At 34.6% G+C, this 20,444-nt stretch overlaps 1 protein-coding gene across 1 annotated transcript in view; it reads right to left on the reverse strand.

Moving 5' to 3' along the window:
• Positions 1-20,444, reverse strand: part of LOC149789967 (uncharacterized) — a 299,468-nt gene that overhangs the window by 107,675 nt on the left and 171,349 nt on the right. Inside the window, exons 32-36 of the mRNA XM_089973148.1 lie at positions 18,844-19,146; positions 10,816-10,830; positions 6,622-6,924; positions 5,821-6,117; positions 5,459-5,500 (exon numbers count right to left, since the gene is read on the reverse strand). Coding sequence (XP_089829274.1) covers positions 5,459-5,500; positions 5,821-6,117; positions 6,622-6,924; positions 10,816-10,830; positions 18,844-19,146 — 960 coding nt within the window. The remainder of the gene's footprint in view (positions 1-5,458; positions 5,501-5,820; positions 6,118-6,621; positions 6,925-10,815; positions 10,831-18,843; positions 19,147-20,444) is intronic.

Raw genomic sequence — 20,444 nt, forward strand, 5'->3', positions numbered from 1 at the left:
GCATTAGAATGTTTGGATTCCTAACAATTATGACATCTCTAAAACTGTACAAATTTAATTTTCATTTTCTTCCAACAGTTATCAACATCTGAAATTGTTTAAATTATAAATGAAATTAGGGTAAAACTGATGTCTGTTCAATACAGTGAGAATTGAATGGTCTTCAAAATTAATTGCTGATTTTAAAAAACTCCAACAACATCCTAAATATCTGCACTGAACTTGCATAGCTTTTGTGGAATATTTCAACAAATAAAACTGAATATCAATTGGCAAAAAACAAGAATATAGTCCACAGATTCTGTGCTCTGACTGGCCAAAATCAAAGAACATCAAATTTACTCTGTTACATGTAACCACTGATAACCAAGTGGATTAGAGGCTTGGGATTGGATCAATCCAAGTGAATTAGAGGCTTGGAGAAATAGATCAGTTCTTAAATCAATGGAAATTGGGTTTGAGCCCAAACAGTGGGTCTGTATTATTAACAAATAAAATTCCAAAAATTAATAAAAACAGCAGCAACAACAACCCAACCCACTAATAAGACTGGATACAGGTAGAGAGAATTAAATAGATATTTATCAAATCGGCCCAAACTGGGTTTAATTTTCATTTTCCTCCAACAGTTATCAACATCCAACATCACCAATTGATGCAAATATCTTAATCATTAAGACTTTAATTAGTACATTTAGTAATTGTGATGAATTAATCCAAAACCTACATTTAGTGTCACCAGAGACAATCTCACAAATACTTCTCATATCTACCTGCTGAGCACATAATCATATTCATAAATTCATCAAGGATTTTCCCATTTAATATATATACTCACTTGTAAGTCGAGTCCAACTGCAAACTGCACAGACCCAGATCTGCCAGCACATAATGCACTGGCAGATCTGGATCTGTGCAGTTTGCAAGGAGTAATAATTAGAACAAACAACTAAGACTTTGATCTGCAGACATATTATGCTATGGCATATCAGGATCTGTGTTGTTTGTAGTTTGACTCAACTTATAACCGAATATAAACAGTACAATAAACAAACCAAAAAAAACATTAAAGAAAATCATGAGATGACTTCTGAAGCACAAATTTTGAAATCAAACTTTGAAAACTTTGAAAAATTATATTCTTTATACTTCTAGTTTGAAAAATGAAAGAATTTTAAATTAAAAAAATTATAGATTGCATCATATATGGCCTTTATTACTAAAGACCATATTTGAATAAATCCAAATAATTTGAATCATTATTCAATTCAGAGCTCAAAATTGATGCAGTCAAATATTTTCTTGACTGCATGGCTAGATAATATCTTGTTGCCATGATTCAAGGTAAAAAACCAACTGACATGACTCAAGGTCAAAAACTTGTTAAAAGCACATGAATTTTAACCAAGATTTAGAATATATCTGGCAAGTTAAAATTGCCTCATAGTATATAGAGAGCAGATCTGTTTGACTAAAATTCTTTAATTTTCTATCTCAATATGATATTTTTAATGTCTTTCTTGTAACTTGCTTGCAACTCTGAATTTTCAAATAAACTCTTCCTGGCATCACAGAGTGAAATTCAGTCATATCTTGAATTCACCTAATATGAGCATTTTTTAAATCTCTGAGGCAAATTTGAGAATGTCCTCAAGTCTGACTTCAAGGCAAAACTTTGCTGATGACATCCCAGTTCATGGACTGTAACTGTGTGATGGACAGACAGATTATGATGGATGAAGATCACAAAACCAATAGTCGTGCTTCTTTATTGGGAAGTAATGATGATTTCTTTAGCAGGCTGGAAATCATAAACTTTGAGCTTGGGTTTGAGTCTGAGTTTGAGAACCCGTGCTGGCCTTCACCCAAATAACTTTAAAATTGAAAGGTCATTTCTTACTGGCTCTGAACGATAATTCAATCTCAAATGTAAGTTCAGAGTTTTATGATCTCCAGAACCAGACTGCAGATCACAAAAGTCTGAGCTTGAGATTGAAAATAAGTTTCCACTCTCAGCCAATCAGAAATGACCGTTCAAAAGTGAAAACTAATATCATTTCTGACTGGCTTAAACAAAATCTCAATCGCAAACTCAAACTCAGAAGTTTATGATTTCCGTTCTTGGTCTCAAAAACTGTTTTATAGACATGTACCCTACAACTAGATCCTTCACAACAAAGTCCCTACAGCTGTTCTACAGACATGGATCCTGCAACACTTCTCAAAAAGTCCCTATAATTGTTTTACAGACACGCTCTGGCAAAAGACCCTTCTCAATCAGGTCCAAGGAACTGTTTTACATACACACGCTCTGGCAAGAGACCCATCCCAATTAGGTTCATGGAACTGTTTTACATACACGCACTCTGGCAAGAGACTCATCCCAATTAGGTCCAAGGAATTGTTTCACATACACACACTATGGCAAGAGACCCATCCCAATTAGATCCAAGGAACTGTTTTACATACACACACTCTGGCAAGAGGCCCATCCCAATTAGGTCCATGGAACTGTTTTACAGACACACATTCTGGCAAGAGACCCATCCCAATTAGGTCCATGGAACTGTTTTACATACACACACTCTGGCAAGAGACCCTTCCTGATAAGGTTACTAGCAATTTTCTGCCCCTTTTACCTGGATATTAGACAACCTGGCAGTTTCTGTGTTAACAAAATTTGACATTTTCAGAAAGAAACACTGCAGCAAAATCTACACATAAATAACAAATATGGATACTAACAGAAAGTCTATTTCTTTTCTTTTCATTTTTATATGTTTTGTGATACTACCTTGAGATGCAAAGAGTTTATTTCAACTTCTAAATACCAAATAAATTAAACAGTAAACCAGTCAGCATACCACCAATATGTCTGCTGATGATGTCATATGGGAAGGGTCTAAAGTGTTTTTTCAGTTTAATTGTTTTGGACAGTTCACACCATTCACATTAACTATAACTATATCTTATATTACAACATATAAAAATTATTATTATTATTATTATTATTATTTATTATTATTATTATTATCATTATTATTATTAATACTGTTACTTTAATTTGCATGCCACCAACAACAAATAAAATTTTCAAGAAACCTGACTCGGGATGTAAACTGGAATTGTGTTACATGCCTAAGTAAGATTTACATTTTTAATAATGAAAGTACTACAAACACATCAGACAGCTATGGTGTCCTAAATACAATGACATCCAGTGTTAATGAGATTACTTACCATATTGGATGGGTGTATCACAGATGAATATGACAATTAGACATTAATTAGTTAGTTGTTTTTAATGATACTCTTAGCCCACTACTGGCTACATTTGACTCAGACCACCCAGACAGGTCTGAGTAGGTATCAAAACCATGACTCTTGGATCACCTCTGAGTCTAAATCATTTACCAACCAATCTGTCCCAGGCTGAGCCCAACAAAGAGATAAGGACTGTGCTGGGACAAATGGGTCATTTTTAAGTCTAACGTTTTACCAATGTTTTACCAATTAAACTACCATGGCTCCCCACCAAAGAGATGACTAATCTGCTGGGACAACTGGTTCATTTAAACAATTGACAATGATAACATATATAAGACAGGTCCAGGGAACTTCTTTTGAGAAAGAATGATTGAAAACTCTGAGAATGGGTGTTCACATACTCAAAATACATGCTGCCTTCTCATTATCTATTGATGCAACTGGCAAAAATTAAAAGTACAGTGCTATGTCAATGCGACAATATAACAAAAAAATGTTAAAATGTTGTGAAAGTTGTAGATACAATTTTTTAAAAGCATACTTTGAGCAGCCTGCTGGCAGTTAATGAAATTTGTACATGTAACATATTATGTTACAAGAATGGTAATGCTCCCTCATTTTAACCATGTTACAAGAATGGTAGTGCTCCCTCATTATAACCATGTTCATAGAATGGTACTGCTCCCTTATTATAACCATGTTCATGGGTGGCATACAAGTTACCTGTGTTACAAGTACAAGTGATGGTGCTGTATAATGAGGAATATTCTAACAAGTCTGTTTCATAATAGTGAATCAAAGGCACAAGAAAAGTTGTTAGATATATGTATAATTGGTTGTTTTAGCCATAAACTAGAATTAATCAAAACAGCGATGACAAAACTACCTTTAAGTAATTTAATTGGATCAAAGATCACACCTTCATTATAGTACAGAAGTGGTATTTGGTGGGGCTTTATAGTAGAGGATCACAAATGGTTTGGTTTTGTTGGGTTTAAAACCATTTTCAGCTCTTGCTAGGCTAAAGAGTCATGGCGGCCAGAATATTACTGGCATGCACCCAGGAAGAACCATCGACTCCTGCAAAGTTAATGGCCAGCTTTCTTGTACCCACAATGGTACAAGACTCGAAACCATACTAACAGTGGTGAGATGTGTAAAGTGATCAGTAAAAGCATTTGCCTTAGAGCACTTGGCCTCCCATGGTCCCGAGAATTATAATAATATTTGGAATACCTGGTACATGTTTTGGAATAGTAGATCAATGGCATGAATATTAGATAATAAACGTTGATGTGAGTGTGTTATGACTTGTACATTCGGAGTTCAAAGAGGTAGTAAGTAGTTGGATTAAACTGTTAGTTAATTAATTGTCTGATTCACATCAAATCTTCCTAAACTGCTCGTCTCTCACATTCCATGGCTTGATATGACAACAGGCCATGCTCAGCTTTTGAATCAAGTCTGACCAACCAATGGAAAGCACAAATTACAAATAACTGAACAAATCAAATTACCCTTTATTCAATTTTCACTCTAGATTCAAACATGATAACCTCCAACAAACTTGCAATCAAATGAAAGTGCTGTGTTAGTTTGGCTTAAAGCTAGGACCAAATGGAACCATGAATGACTTTTAAGTTATTTTATTGAGAGAAAAAATCACATTGCCTGATACAATCATATCTGTCTGGCATGTGATAGCATGACAAAGGCACATCAGTTTTTGAACAACATTAGAACCTCTGTTATTTTCATTTAGAATAATTTAATCTCAAATGAAGTGAGTCATTTTCAGGATCATTCAAGCAGTAGTTAACATGATTGCCAATCAAAAAGTAATGACTAACTGCCAATCTAAAAGTAATGACTAACTGCCAATCTAAAATTCATGACTTGCAACCAATCTAAAAGTCATGATCAATTGCCAATCAAAAATTCATGATTTGCTACTAATCTAAAAGTCATGACTTTCTACCAATCTAAAAGTCATGACTTGCTTCCAATCTAATTGTCATGACTCATTGCCAATCTACAATTAATGACTTTTATCCAATTTAATAGTCATGACTCACCACCAATCTAAAAGTCATGACTTGCATTCACATGTTGTCAGATCTTGCTATAACATGATGTACTGAATCTGACTTTGATTGGATTTGTTAATTAATTTATGAAGGTCAAATCTTACCTTTCAGATTATCAGATAATATTGTTCTATACCATCTGTTATCTGTCAACAAAATGCACACTAGCAATCAAACGTAAAAGAATTCTATTCATTCTTTCAAAGATTAAATAAATATTTTAGACTGAAATATTTAATGAAAATAATTTAAAAAATCTTCATTTAATCATCCTCGTAAATTTAATTTACGAATTCTCAATTCCAAAGACTTAATGAAGAACATTTACTCATTCAAAACTACCTAAACATTAGGTCTCAATATTTACAAATATTTGTTTACAGAAAATTTCACCTCATATGTTTTACTTGGCAGGGTTTATATATATATATATATATCTTGAAATTAAAACTAAAAACTGTTCTACCTCTGCTAACAGATATTGGGACAGACGGCTCGCTAGGTCCAAGATGATCTGCCTCGGCACGAATTCTATAAAGGTTGTCAACACCAGACTTCAATCCACGGATGGTGTATGAGGGTTCAGAAATTCCTGTTGCTAGGGATTGCCAGGTGCGTGCCAGCGGCTCCCATGATTCCACCTGGTAACGCATGCTGCTTCGAGTGTATGGAGTCACTGCTTGTGGTTTCCAGCGTAACTTGACAGCTGTGTAATCTTCATCAAAGTCATCAATTTCAGGAATATAAACAGGTGCTTTGTACCCTGAAATACAAAATCTTATACATGTTAAGTTCTTTTAAAATTTCCAACTGTACATAACATATGAGTACTGTAAACATTTTCTCATTAAAATGAATAATTATATATTATAAAATACTTTTTTATTCATAGAGTATAAATTACTGCTAGCTAAAACTACATTACCAGTACTAACAAAGTTTTTATGCTCGCTATTGTACATGAGTCTCAAAGAAACTCCAACAAACACAGTGTATTTAAATGAAATACAAAAAACATACATGGGACCCAAGGAAGGCAATTTTAAGGTGGGACACTCACCCATAGATGCAATTTAGAATTTTCTTATCATTTTAATATGAACTGTGTAAATCAATGTACACTGGCATATATTTGTTTTTAAATGGCTTTCCCTTGGTACCATGTATGTTTAAATGGAACAGCCCTTAACAACTCGATTTCCTTTCTGCCAAGTATGAAGCATGCAATAAGCACAAATTCAAATACTTGAAAAACACAATTTCATACCAGATTTCCTGGGCAGACGAGCACTCTCTGTAGGTCGGCTGGCACCAAATTCATTTTCAGCCTGAATCCTGAAGTCATAATCTTTGTCTGGATGCAGTCCAGTCACATGATACATTGTGTGTGGGATCTTTCTCACTAGAGGGCGCCACGACTTGGATGGAGGCTCCTGGATGTAGATTGTGTAGTAGATAGGTGTCAGGTCACTGAAGTAGGATGGAATATCTGCTGGTCGCCATGACAACTTTGCAGAACCAGATCCAACATCAAAAATAAGAGGTGCATCACTTGGTAACCGTGGAGCAACTGGAAAAGAAATAAATTTTATTTAATATAAGATCTTCATTAAACAAATTCTTCTGAAGTATATCTCGTATATAAAAAAGTGATTTCCTATCAAATTTTAGAACAATCTTGAATCAAAGAATTTTAGATTACTGGTGCATCAAAAATTATTTATCATTAAGAAGCAGTATCTCACTTTCATTATGTGGTTTGTTTAAATTGGTCCTTGGATGGAAAATATTAATTTTGAGTATTATCTCATTTTCAAATTAAGTTTTTAAAAAAAATCAATGCTGAATAAATGATAACATAATCTAAGCTACAGCAGAAATAATTATTTTTTTTCCAACGGAAATTGCGTAATTTTCTCATTGTAAGTTTATAATCTAGTTGTGAAAACTGAAAAGACATGATCAATGTATTAAACTTGTCAATATTGTTTACTGATTAATAAATTAGCAATACATGTACTATGAAAAAACAAATCTGCAATACTATAAAACATGATACATATATTTAAAAAACACTTTACAACATACATTACACACACAGAACAGCACTCATTGTGTTTCATGTTGTAATTGAGCAGCACTGATTTTGTTATTTGATTAATATAAGACATGATCATTTCATTGATAAATCTGTTAAAAAGCCATGAAGTTATTGTTAGAGATGCTAGAGGATAGCTTTAATTATTCTTGTTTTAAAAAAAAAAATCAAAACATTTCAGTATTTTGCAGTAAATCATTCTAAGTGAACTTTTTATTTTGAGCAACGTTGTCGTTGTAGCATCTACAGATTAATAAAAAAGATTAAGCATTTTTAATAAACATTAGAAGTAGGAGCATTTAAAACACAGCCATACTTAATTTTGTGATGCATGTAGCATAGTTTCCATAACATGTTCCCTTGGTTGTGAATTGCTGGCAGAGAAAACAAAATTTGTGGCATTAAGTTTTATCCGTAATTTTTTATAAAAAAAACAATAATGAGACATTTTCATACAATAGGCTGTGTCATACAAAATTGCTGGTAAGAGGTGTTACGAAAAAGATTTTATTTATATATTTAAAATAAAATTATGCTCCAATTATGCAATGGGAACCCCTATAAACAACATTCAACAACTAAAATGCAAAAATGATGAACCTGTGTTTTCTTGTATCCATAACATTAACTGAATTCCTTCTCTTTTATATGAATATAAATTGTACTGGTTTAGCAAAAGATATTTTTTTTACTACACAATTCAAAGGTGTCCAAATCAGAGTTTTTCTCTTAACAGCTGCTAGATAATGTTTTCATGGGTCATTGGACTCAGCAACCACAAAATCTCTGAAAACTGACAAACCATGAATACAAGTGAGTTCAACTGTCACATGTTACTCTCACAACATCAACTTGACAGTTTATCAAACTGTAAATCTGCATGAAACTTTTGCAAGTCACTAAAACAATAGCACACCATATTACTAAATTCATTAACAAAATAAGATGCAAGTAAATGCAATCTGACTCCCTAAATAAAATCTTTCAACTCGTAGTATGATGTAATTGGTCACTAGTGATGTCTGTTCTTTTGGGGATTTATTTACAAAATCATCTATCTTGCCTGAGAGTAAATCTGATCATGTGAAGTTAGCATGTAAACAGAGACAGTTTTATTTCATATTTTTTATATAAAAGGGGGTGGGGGTCAGGTTGCTTGGATCATTTTTAACAGCATTTTCAGCACAATTTTGGCTATGTCATGCCATGGAAAAATGCTAAAAGCAGTGGAACCAGTCTGGCCTCTGCAGGTATCAAATTCGTGACACTTTGATTGAATTGGACTCCCTATCTTGCCAACTGTGGCTCACAAGAGTTGGGATAATACCTGCATAGTTTTATTTTTTGAATATCAGTGGAAGTGTATTGTGACACGCATACTTCTAATATTCTGATATGTACATCAGTCGTCCCAAAAAACCAACTGGCACTCTTAAGTCTACTGGGATCAGCCTGAATTACGTCTACATCAGAAGCTGGCATATAGCGTGTGTGTTTGTGATTTGGATTTTAAACGTAGCTTTAACAGTTTTTCAGTCATATCGCTTCAATGTCTGCAGTGTGGCAGTTTATAGTGATGTCTAGCACTAGAGTATCATGTCACAGACATGTAGCATCATGTCCCTCCCAGTCACATTATCTTGACACTGGGCGCCAAGCGAGGCAGCTGCAAGTGCCATTTGTATCAGTCTTTGTTATGACTTGGCCTGGGTTTGAACCTGCGATCTCCCACACCAAAGGCAGATGTGCTAATCTCTAAGCCACCAGATGGTTCTGCCAACATATAGACATCATTGCCTATACATCAAAAGGAATGTCCCAATCTCAAAAGGATATGTCATCACGTACTTATGTTTTTAGATAGGTGTGATATTTTGCTACCAAGAATGTACCATTCAACATGCTCATCAATGTTTATGCCCATCATGTCAGCATTACTATTGCTAAAAAAGCAACTGATCATGTACTGTGTGCTCACAATAACATAATCTGTTCTTAAAGTAATAATATATGTTTTGGGAAACCATATGTACTCGCTCATAAGTCAAATTGCAAACAACAACGATCATAATCTGCTGACCAGGTTATATGTTGTTTATTTTACCGATTACACCTAACACCTAACAAACTGCACAGACCCAGATCTGTCGATGCATTATGCAAAGGCAGATATGAGTCTGTGCAGTTTGTAGTTGGATGCAACTTATAAGCAAGCATACACTGTATTCAGAAAGTGTCTTACTACAAAAACACATACCAGATGAAGACACGAAACCCGCACTTACTGCTCTCGGACTATTTTGTAACTTTACTACTTCACCTCACAATATACATGCTCTTTCTGTCGACACACAACACGCCGTAAAAACAACTTATTATTACGTGTTGATTCTCCCATCCATCCAGAATGCCTAAACAGTAGCTACGTTTTTCTCTTTAAAAGCAGCCAAGTACCAATTGGATTAAATATATTATTTTTTGTTGTGTTACAGTAAGTTTGTTATCAGATTATATTAACATGCGGTTTGAGCATTAATTTAATATTTGCAGACAAGACCTATATAATATATATTGCAGAGCAATTTAAAATTAATGGCCATCTCAAGTTATCATTGTTAGATTTTTTAAATTATATTGAAAACACTCACTGGTGACATATAACAAAATCTCCAGAGTAGTTTCTGTGCTGTAACTTAAATAAAAACTATACCAATCACTTCTATTCTCAATATTTTCCCCTCCCCCATATAATGAATTTATAATATACACCATTATCTCCACTGCCCTTCAAATGTTTTCCACTTAAACTTTAGTATTAAAAATAATATGGAGTTTCAGATCATAGCTATTAGTGTTTGTTTTTTCTCCCCGCCCCCCGTAATCAGGTGTCTACTGTCCTTGTGGCCTGAATAATCAGGTCACGGGTATCCTTGTGGCCACAAACACTCATGGTCCAGATAATCAGGTCAATGGTACCATTGTGGCCACAAACATTCATGGTCCAGATAATCAGGTCACTGGTACCATTGTGGCCACAAACACTCACGGTCCAGATAATCAGGTCACTGGTATCCTTGTGGCCACAAACACTCATGGTCTGGATAATTAGGTCACCTTCAAGAATAGCTGGACCTGATAATTAGGTCACAGCTATCCTTACAGACATATGAATGGCTGGTCAATGCCTTTGCTAGTTTTCAATTCTCTCAGAGTAAAACACATAAGTTTCAGTATTAATTTAAAATCACTGAAAATTAATGACAACATAAATGATGCTGAAGAAGAATGACACATGTCAATTATTAGTATCTCAGCACATACGAAGCTAAACTAAAAGAACCGCATCAACACTGTCATACTTACAAACTGGCTTATCCGCTGTTAAATTGAGAAATATGTTTAAAAAGTGAAAAAGAAAAAGCTGTGGAACGTGATTGTCAACGTAACAAACCTTCATATTTTTAATAAAAGAAGTGCATAAGGATGGAAAAAATTAGAATCATGCAGTAAAAGACATGCCCCAAAAAACAATTTGAACAACTAATGTTTAATGAGCTGAATGAACCATAAAGGTTCTGATTTTTAAAAAAATATTAAAAATTTATGCTTATTGTAAAATAAAACAGAGCATTTGCTCTATGAATGATTTTTCAAGGCATATGTTTAAAAATTATTATTTTCATTTTTAATGGTATGTAATTCACGTTAAAATCATAATGTCATATGGTGTGCCATCATGTTCTTCGTTACATCATCAGCCTTATTTGACTTTAATGCTTAGGTCAGCTACAATGACGCAAACCTTCACAAAATTCTTACTCAGATTTAAAGTTTTGACAATATTCAACCTAAATTTTTCAATTACCATAGGAATGTAAATTTTTAACCATGTATTTATATGGGGTTTCTTTTCTTATAAATTATCAAAATTAATGTGAAAATATTAACTAAAACTGTGATACATATTATGCCAATATTTCAGAACACAGCAATAATATAACATTTTCTTTTGGAAAATTGTTGGACTATTATGACAACAAATAATTATTCATAATATATTGAAAACTGCTTTTAAAATGCCCCTTCATTTTTAAAGAATTAGCAAACTTATTTTTATTCTGTAAATTAGAATAATATAAAAATATTCTTAACTAAATGTAAACAGGGGACATAATTAAAAAATAATATTAACAAAAATGATTATGAAGGTCGTATAGAGTTTTGGAATTTAGACCTTTTGGATATACCATAATAAGATGGTGAATCCAATAGGTTTCCTTTAGTAGACGTTCCATCTCAGAATTATAAAATACTTATAAAATACTTATTTATTTGTATGATTATAAATATTATGCACATCATAATTTTTTATTTTATAATTTGAGTTCTTATGAAATACTGAACATTCGTCAATAATATATCTAGGTATAATATATTTGTCTTTTGGTTGTTTTTTTTAAATTGTGCATTATACATAATAAAAATATTAATAAAACTGTTTATCTCTAATTATTCCTAAATTTTTGATATAGTTATCAATAGAGATATATGTATCTTTAAGATCGAATTTTATGAATTTTGTTCTATTAAAATATCATTTATCTATACTGTATATGCATATTTCCATGTAAAATATTCATTAAAGAATAAAACGTTTATGTTAGGTTAAAACTTTAAGCTATGATGTCGTCTTGTTTATGTCATGTTGTTTATATCACTAATCACTTAGAAACAGAATATATTAAATGACATAAGCAATGATATTGATTCAGTTTGAATTTCAGTCTGATGAAGCAATAAAGCGAAACTGGTCACACATTGTACGTGTTGGTGTTGTTTATTTGATCACATATATATATATATATATATATGTAGAGAGAGAGAGAGAGAGATGTTTGAGTAACAATTTGTTTATTCCTCCCCTCCTCTGTTCCAATATTCTATCATTCTTGTGATAGCATGATTTGGTAGTCATCAGTTATGGACCTCAACAACCACATTAATGCAGTATACTCCTGCATTCAGACTGACCACTCAGATGTATCACTCATTATGATTATTCTACAGTGGGAAAACATGCCTTCATCATTCTCATAAAATGAACTGTGAATATGTTTATGTTGCTGCCACCTGAATTAAGGCAAAAAGAGGCATTCTCCATTGGTGCTGTAGCAGAATGGCAGGCAGTAAAAATGAGGTAAAAGAGTGTGTCAGTGGGGACCAAGAACAGTGAGCAACACAGAGGAGACAGTGAATACATAGAGAAATAAAGGGTCTCTGCTAGTAGAACTGAAAGAATGGGCAAAATATGGAGTAATCACAGTGATGGAAGGAATATCAGATTTAGCCAGAGTAAGGGGTACATACCAACACATCATTTTCACATCTGACTGAGATATGACATTACATGTTTTAGTGCATTCATTTAAATACTTTAAACCAAATTCAAATGCAATTTACTGGGCACACACTGTCCAGTTAGACAGTGAATTCAACTGAATACTTAATATCACATTCAAACAAGGCTTTACTGAGCACACTGTCAAATGGGACATTGCATTCAACTGAATACTCTATACCACCTTTAAACAAGGCTTTATTTAGCACACTGTCAAGTGTGACATTACATTCAACTGAACACTCTATATCACATTCAAACAAGGCTTTATTGAGCACACTGTCAAGTTTGAGCACACTGTCAAGTGGGACATTGAATTCAATTGAATACTCTATATCACATTCAAACAAGGCTTTACTGAGCACACTGTCAAATGGGACATTGCATTCAACTGAATACTCAATACCACATTCAAGCAAAGCTTTACTGAGCACACTGTCAAGTGGGACATTGCATTCAACTGAACACTCTATATCACATTCAAACAAGGCTTTATTGAGCACACTGTCAAGTTTGAGCACACTGTCAAGTGGGACATTGAATTCAATTGAATACTCTATATCACATTCAAACAAGGCTTTACTGAGCACACACTGTCAAGTGGGACATTGCATTCAATTGAATACTCAATACCACATTCAAACAAGGCTTTACTGAGCACACTGTCAAGTGGGACATTGCATTCAACTGAATACTCAATACTACATTCAAGCAAGTCTTTACTGAGCACACTGTCAAGTGGGACATTGCATTCAATTGAATACTCTATACCACATTCAAGCAAGGCTTTACTGAGCACACTGTCAAGTGGGACATTACAATCAACTGAATACTCAATACCACATTCAAGCAAGTCTTTACTGAGCACACTGTCAAGTGGGACATTGCATTCAATTGAATACTCTATATCACATTCAAGCAAGGCTTTACTGAGCACACTGTCAAGTGGGACATTACATTCAACTGATACTCTCTATCACATTCAAACAAGGCTTTATTGAGCACACTGTCAAGTTTGAGCACACTGTCAAGTGGGACACTGAATTCAATTGAATACTCTATACCACATTCAAACAAGGCTTTACTGAGCACACTGTCAAGTGGAATATTGCATTCAATTGAATACTCAATACCACATTCAAACAAGGCTTTACTGAGCACACACTGTCAAGAAGGACACTGCATTCAATTGAATTATCTATACCACATTCAAACAAGGCTTTACTGAGCACACTGTCAAGTGGGACATTGCATTCAACTGAATACTCAATACCACATTCAAGCAAGTCTTTACTGAGCACTCTGTCAAGTGGGACATTGCATTCAATTGAATACTCTATACCACATTCAAGCAAGGCTTTACTGAGCACACTGTCAAGTGGGACATTCAATTCAACTGAATACTCAATACCACATTCAAACAAGGCTTTATTGAGCACACTGTCAAGTTTGAGCACACTGTCAAGTGGGACACTGAATTCAATTGAATACTCTATACCACATTCAAACAAGGCTTTACTGAGCACACTGTCAAGTGGGACATTGCATTCAACTGAATACTCAATACCACATTCAAGCAAGTCTTTACTGAGCACACTGTCAAGTGGGACATTGCATTCAATTGAATACTCTATACCACATTCAAGCAAGGCTTTACTGAGCACACTGTCAAGTGGGACATTCAATTCAACTGAATACTCAATACCACATTTAAACAAGGCTTTATTGAGCACACTGTCAAGTTTGAGCACACTGTCAAGTGGGACACTGAATTCAATTGAATACTCTATACCACATTCAAACAAGGCTTTACTGAGCACACTGTCAAGTGGAATACTGCATTCAATTGAATACTCTATATCACATTCAAACAAGGCTTTACTGAGCTCACTGTCAAGTGGGACATTGAATTCAATTGAATACTCAATACCACATTCAAACAAGGCTTTACTGATCACACACTGTCAAGAAGGACATTGCATTCAATTGAATACTCTATACCACATTCAAGCAAGGCTTTACTGAGCACACTGTCAAGTGGGACATTGAATTCAACTGAATACTCTATGCCACATTCAAACAAGGCTTTACTGAGCACACTGTCAAGTGGGACATTGCATTCAACTGAATACTCAATACCACATTCAAGCAAGTCTTTACTGAGCACACTGTCAAGTGGGACATTGCATTCAATTGAATACTCTATACCACATTCAAGCAAGGCTTTACTGAGCACACTGTCAAGTGGGACATTCAATTCAACTGAATACTCAACACCACATTCAAACAAGGCTTTATTGAGCACACTGTCAAGTTTGAGCACACTGTCAAGTGGGACACTGAATTCAATTGAATACTCTATATCACATTCAAACAAGGCTTTACTGAGCTCACTGTCAAGTGGGACATTGAATTCAATTGAATACTCAATACCACATTCAAACAAGGCTTTACTGATCACACACTGTCAAGAAGGACATTGCATTCAATTGAATACTCTATACCACATTCAAGCAAGGCTTTACTGAGCACACTGTCAAGTGGGACATTGAATTCAACTGAATACTCTATGCCACATTCAAGCAAGGCTTTACTGAGCACACTCTGTCAAGTGGGACATTGTATTCAATTGAATACTCTATATCACATTCAAACAAGGCTTTACTGAGCACACACTGTCAAGAAGGACACTGCATTCAATTGAATTATCTATACCACATTCAAACAAGGCTTTACTGAGCACACTGTCAAGTGGGACATTGCATTCAACTGAATACTCAATACCACATTCAAGCAAGTCTTTACTGAGCACACTGTCAAGTGGGACATTGCATTCAATTGAATACTCTATACCACATTCAAGCAAGGCTTTATTGAGCACACTGTCAAGTGGGACATTACATTCAACTGAATACTCAATACCACATTCAAACAAGGCTTTATTGAGCACACTGTCAAGTTTGAGCACACTGTCAAGTGGGACACTGAATTCAATTGAATACTCTATACCACATTCAAACAAGGCTTTACTGAGCACACTGTCAAGTGGAATATTGCATTCAATTGAATACTCTATATCACATTCAAACAAGGCTTTACTGAGCTCACTGTCAAGTGGGACATTGAATTCAATTGAATACTCAATACCACATTCAAACAAGGCTTTACTGATCACACACTGTCAAGAAGGACATTGCATTCAATTGAATACTCTATACCACATTCAAGCAAGGCTTTACTGAGCTCACTGTCAAGTGGGACATTGAATTCAATTGAATACTCTATGCCACATTCAAGCAAGGCTTTACTGAGCACACACTGTCAAGTGGGACATTGTATTCAATTGAATACTCTATATCACATTCAAACAAGGCTTTACTGAGCACACACTGTCAAGTGGGACATTGAATTCAACTGAATACTCTATACCACATTCAAGCAAGGCTTTACTGAGCACACTGTCAAGAAGGACATTGCATTCAATTGAATACTCTATACCACATTCAAGCAAGGCTTTACTGAGCTCACTGTCAAGTGGGACATTGAATTCAATTGAATACTCTATGCCACATTCAAGCAAGGCTTTACTGAGCACACACTGTCAAGTGGGACATTGCATTCAATTGAATACTCTATATCACATTCAAACAAGCCTTAATTGAGCACACACTGTCAAGTGGGACATTGAATTCAATTGAATACTCTATACCACATTCAAACAAGGCTTTACTGAGCACACTGTCAAGTGGGACATTGCATTCAGTTGAATACTCTATACCACATTCAAGCAAGGCTTTACTGATCACACACTGTCAAGTGGGACATTGTATTCAATTGAATACTGTATATCACATTCAAACAAGGCTTTACTGAGCACACTGTCAAGTGGGACATTACATTCAATTGAATACTCTATACCACATTCAAACAAGGCTTTACTGAGCACACACTGTCAAGTGGGACATTGAATTCAATTGAATACTCTATATCACATTCAAACAAGCCTTAATTGAGCACACACTGTCAAGTGGGACATTGAATTCAATTGAATACTCTATACCACATTCAAACAAGGCTTTACTGAGCACACTGTCAAGTGGGACATTGCATTCAGTTGAATACTCTGTACCACATTCAAGCAAGGCTTTACTGATCACACACTATCAAGTGGGACATTGTATTCAATTGAATACTCTATATCACATTCAAACAAGGCTTTACTGAGCACACTGTCAAGTGGGACATTGCATTCAATTGAATACTCTATATCAAATTCAAACAAGCCTTTATTGAGCACACACTGTCAAGCTAGACATTGTGCATACCTTTATTGAGCACACACTGTCAAGCTAGACATTGTGCATACCTTTATTGAGCACACACTGGCAAGCTAGACATTGTGCATACCTTTATTGAGCACACACTGGCAAGCTAGATATTGTGCATACCTTTATTGAGCACACACTGGCAAGCTAGACATTGTGCATACCATTGCTAGCTCAATGAGAAGCAGTATGACTGTATCATCATGAGCTGAATCATATTTTTCCTGCGACTATCTCAGCTGAATATGAAAATCGTATACTTAGTATGAACGTCCTCAAATTATCTGCCTTGGCTTTAACAATTCAAAACTGACATCTCATAATTCAATACACTGCTACCAAATAATCACTGGAGAAATCAACTTCAGTGAAGCATAATCAGAGAGTAGACATCTAAGGGTTTCTGAAGGCATGCTAGTGAATGGTATAGAAGATGCAGGTCATAATAATAGTATAAAATGAATTATAACTTCATGAGAAGAAATAAGTATAAAACTGCATACTAATATCACAAATACCAATCTTCTACATGATATAAACAGACTAAATGTATGTAAAGACCCTGAAATGGGTCATTTTACCAGTGAAAAAGAAATCAGAATGAAGGCTGAACACAAATGAAATGCAGAATGAACACAAATGAAATGAATGTATACAAATGAAATTATGTTTTTTAAGAAAAGAGTACAAATTCATAATGGTGAATGCAGAATGAGCAATGATAAATCAAAACATTTGAAATACAATATGCATCTGATGAATGGATTTGAAAATCATTTATTTTCAAGCTTAAACTAAATTTTCAGGCGAAAAATCCAGCATCAAATTATTACATTGTGAGCCATTTTTATCACTCCACACAAGCTGTCACTAACATGATTCCATCACCAGTGTCTATATCCGTACAATCTGCATTTGAAGCAAATGAAAAAATGAATAAAGATTACTGATTATTACTCCACAACCACATTTTTATTTATCTTCAATTCAATGCTGTCATTTGCATAATGTGCATTTCCTATTTATTAAGGCACACTTTTAATGACACAAGCTACAAAAGTTATCTCCCTTTAAAACAGACTATCTGTCTTCAATGAAGACACTTAGATTTTTTTGTCAATACAAAAGAGTCAAAGAAAACAATGAATGGAAGCAAAAAGACTAATGAAAAACAACATGACAACAAATATGAATGGAATTGAAATGGAACACAATGAAAATGAATTTTGAATGCATTTCAATTGTAAATATAGTGCACATGAAAATTATCCATTTCAGGGTCTGTAATAACTGTGATATTTACCATATATATTTGCTTATATGTATAGTCCAACTACAAACTGTGCAGACCCAAATCTGTCATGTAAAGTGCTTGCAGAACTGGGTCATTGCAGTTTGTTAGGAGCAGTCAGTAAAACAACATATACAGACCCTGATCTGCCAGCACATTATGCAATGGCAGATTAGAGTCTATGTTGTTTTCAGTTGTAAGTAAACATATATGGTATAACCATGTCTACATTGTATGGCTAGACTTGACAGTCTACAAAACAACATTGTGGACTATTTAAAAACACTGAGGTCAAAGATCATAACCTTGAAATATAGAACACCAATAAAATTGTATATTATTGATTTGTAAAACACCGATCATCAAAGATGATATACCTGCTCTCTTCCTAATATGAACTGGCCTTGTTGGCTCACTCAGGCCATAGTCATTCTCTCCCCTGATGCGGAACATATAATCTTTTTCTGGATTAAGGTTGGTGATTTTGAAATCAGTGTGAGGGATGCCACGAGCAACAGTAACCCAGGATTTGTCAGGCTGCTCCTGTACCTCGACACGGTACGTGACAGGAGAATAATCATTAATGTGGACTGGAAGTTCTGCTGATCGCCACTGCAATTTAACAGCATTTGGAGCAATCTCCACCGGATATGGCTCATCACATGGCAGACGAGGTGGCACTGGAAGAAAAAAAAATTAATATAAGAGGAATCTGCTGTGAATCATAATATTACATTTATTTTGGCTTTTGCAATATAGCAAATACAAAATTATTGTGAATTAATAAATATTTGAGTATAGTTTTCTTGAATCAGTCTTTCACAAGTATTGTATTTTACCCTATATAATTTCCTTGCAAAGGTAATGTGCTTGTGGCTTAAATTATGTGCTTTGATGGTTCATCCATTTACATCAGATGGTATATAAGGTTTCATCAAAGGCAAATATCTGAAGCTGTACATGAAGGGAGCCAAAGTTTGACTGAAAACCAACTATACTCAAATTTAACAAATGGAAAATTAGGTGACAGGTGATGGGAATCACAGTATTATTCTTAAGACACATGTAATAACATATCATGATTGTTAAACAAAGAAATGTTATGTCATTATTAACTGCTTCCATCAAAATGATGCCATGTGATTCATAATTCAAACTTTAAATTGTTGCAAAATGGCTGTGACTTTCTTATTTCATGTGTAATTACTAATCCATGTCCAAAATGCCACCCTTCTATATGGCATGTTCCTCCCTCTGATTGGGGGGAGGGGGATACTTATAAAAGGAGTACCACCACAGTATTCTTCAAGATGCATGCCCTTGATGCATCCCACCAAGTCTGATGATTGTAAGTAGGACAGTGTATAAGCAGCATACAAAAATCCTATATGATCTTGAAAAAAATATAAAACTTCACCTAAATTAGTGATCAATGACACCCATTTAAGATATGATGTATATACTTATAGATAAGCAATACAATACTCACCAATTTCGATGATAAGGCTTGTGTGCATGTGTGTGTGTGTGTGTGTGTGATTTGGAATTTTAGCATAGCTTTAACAATGTTTCAGTCATATCGCTATCATGTTTGCAGTGTGGCAGTTTATAGTGATGTCTAGCACTGGGGCATCATGCTGCAGACATGCAGCATAATGTCCCACCCAGTCACATTATCCTCACACAAGGCTGACCAGTCCTAACACTAACCTCTTAATGCTTAACACCTAGCAAGGCAGCTGTTAGTTTGTGACCATTTTGATAAGTCTTTGGTCTGACTCGGCCAGGGTTCAAAACTTCGACCTCCCGCAGATGACAAGGCTTGAGAAATATACTTAAGCACAAAATTTAACCAAATTCAGCACACATATAACTAATTTTTCAGTGAGCTATGGAACTAATCTATGTGTGGAGTAGTATTAAATACCCCATTTAAGAGAATGAAGGTAAATGATTTGCTAAAAATAATTACAGGAAG

This window comes from Sinohyriopsis cumingii, chromosome 10 (assembly GCF_028554795.1).
Source record: "Sinohyriopsis cumingii isolate HCF-2022 chromosome 10, ASM2855479v2, whole genome shotgun sequence".
Classification (NCBI taxonomy): Eukaryota; Metazoa; Mollusca; class Bivalvia; order Unionida; family Unionidae; genus Sinohyriopsis; species Sinohyriopsis cumingii.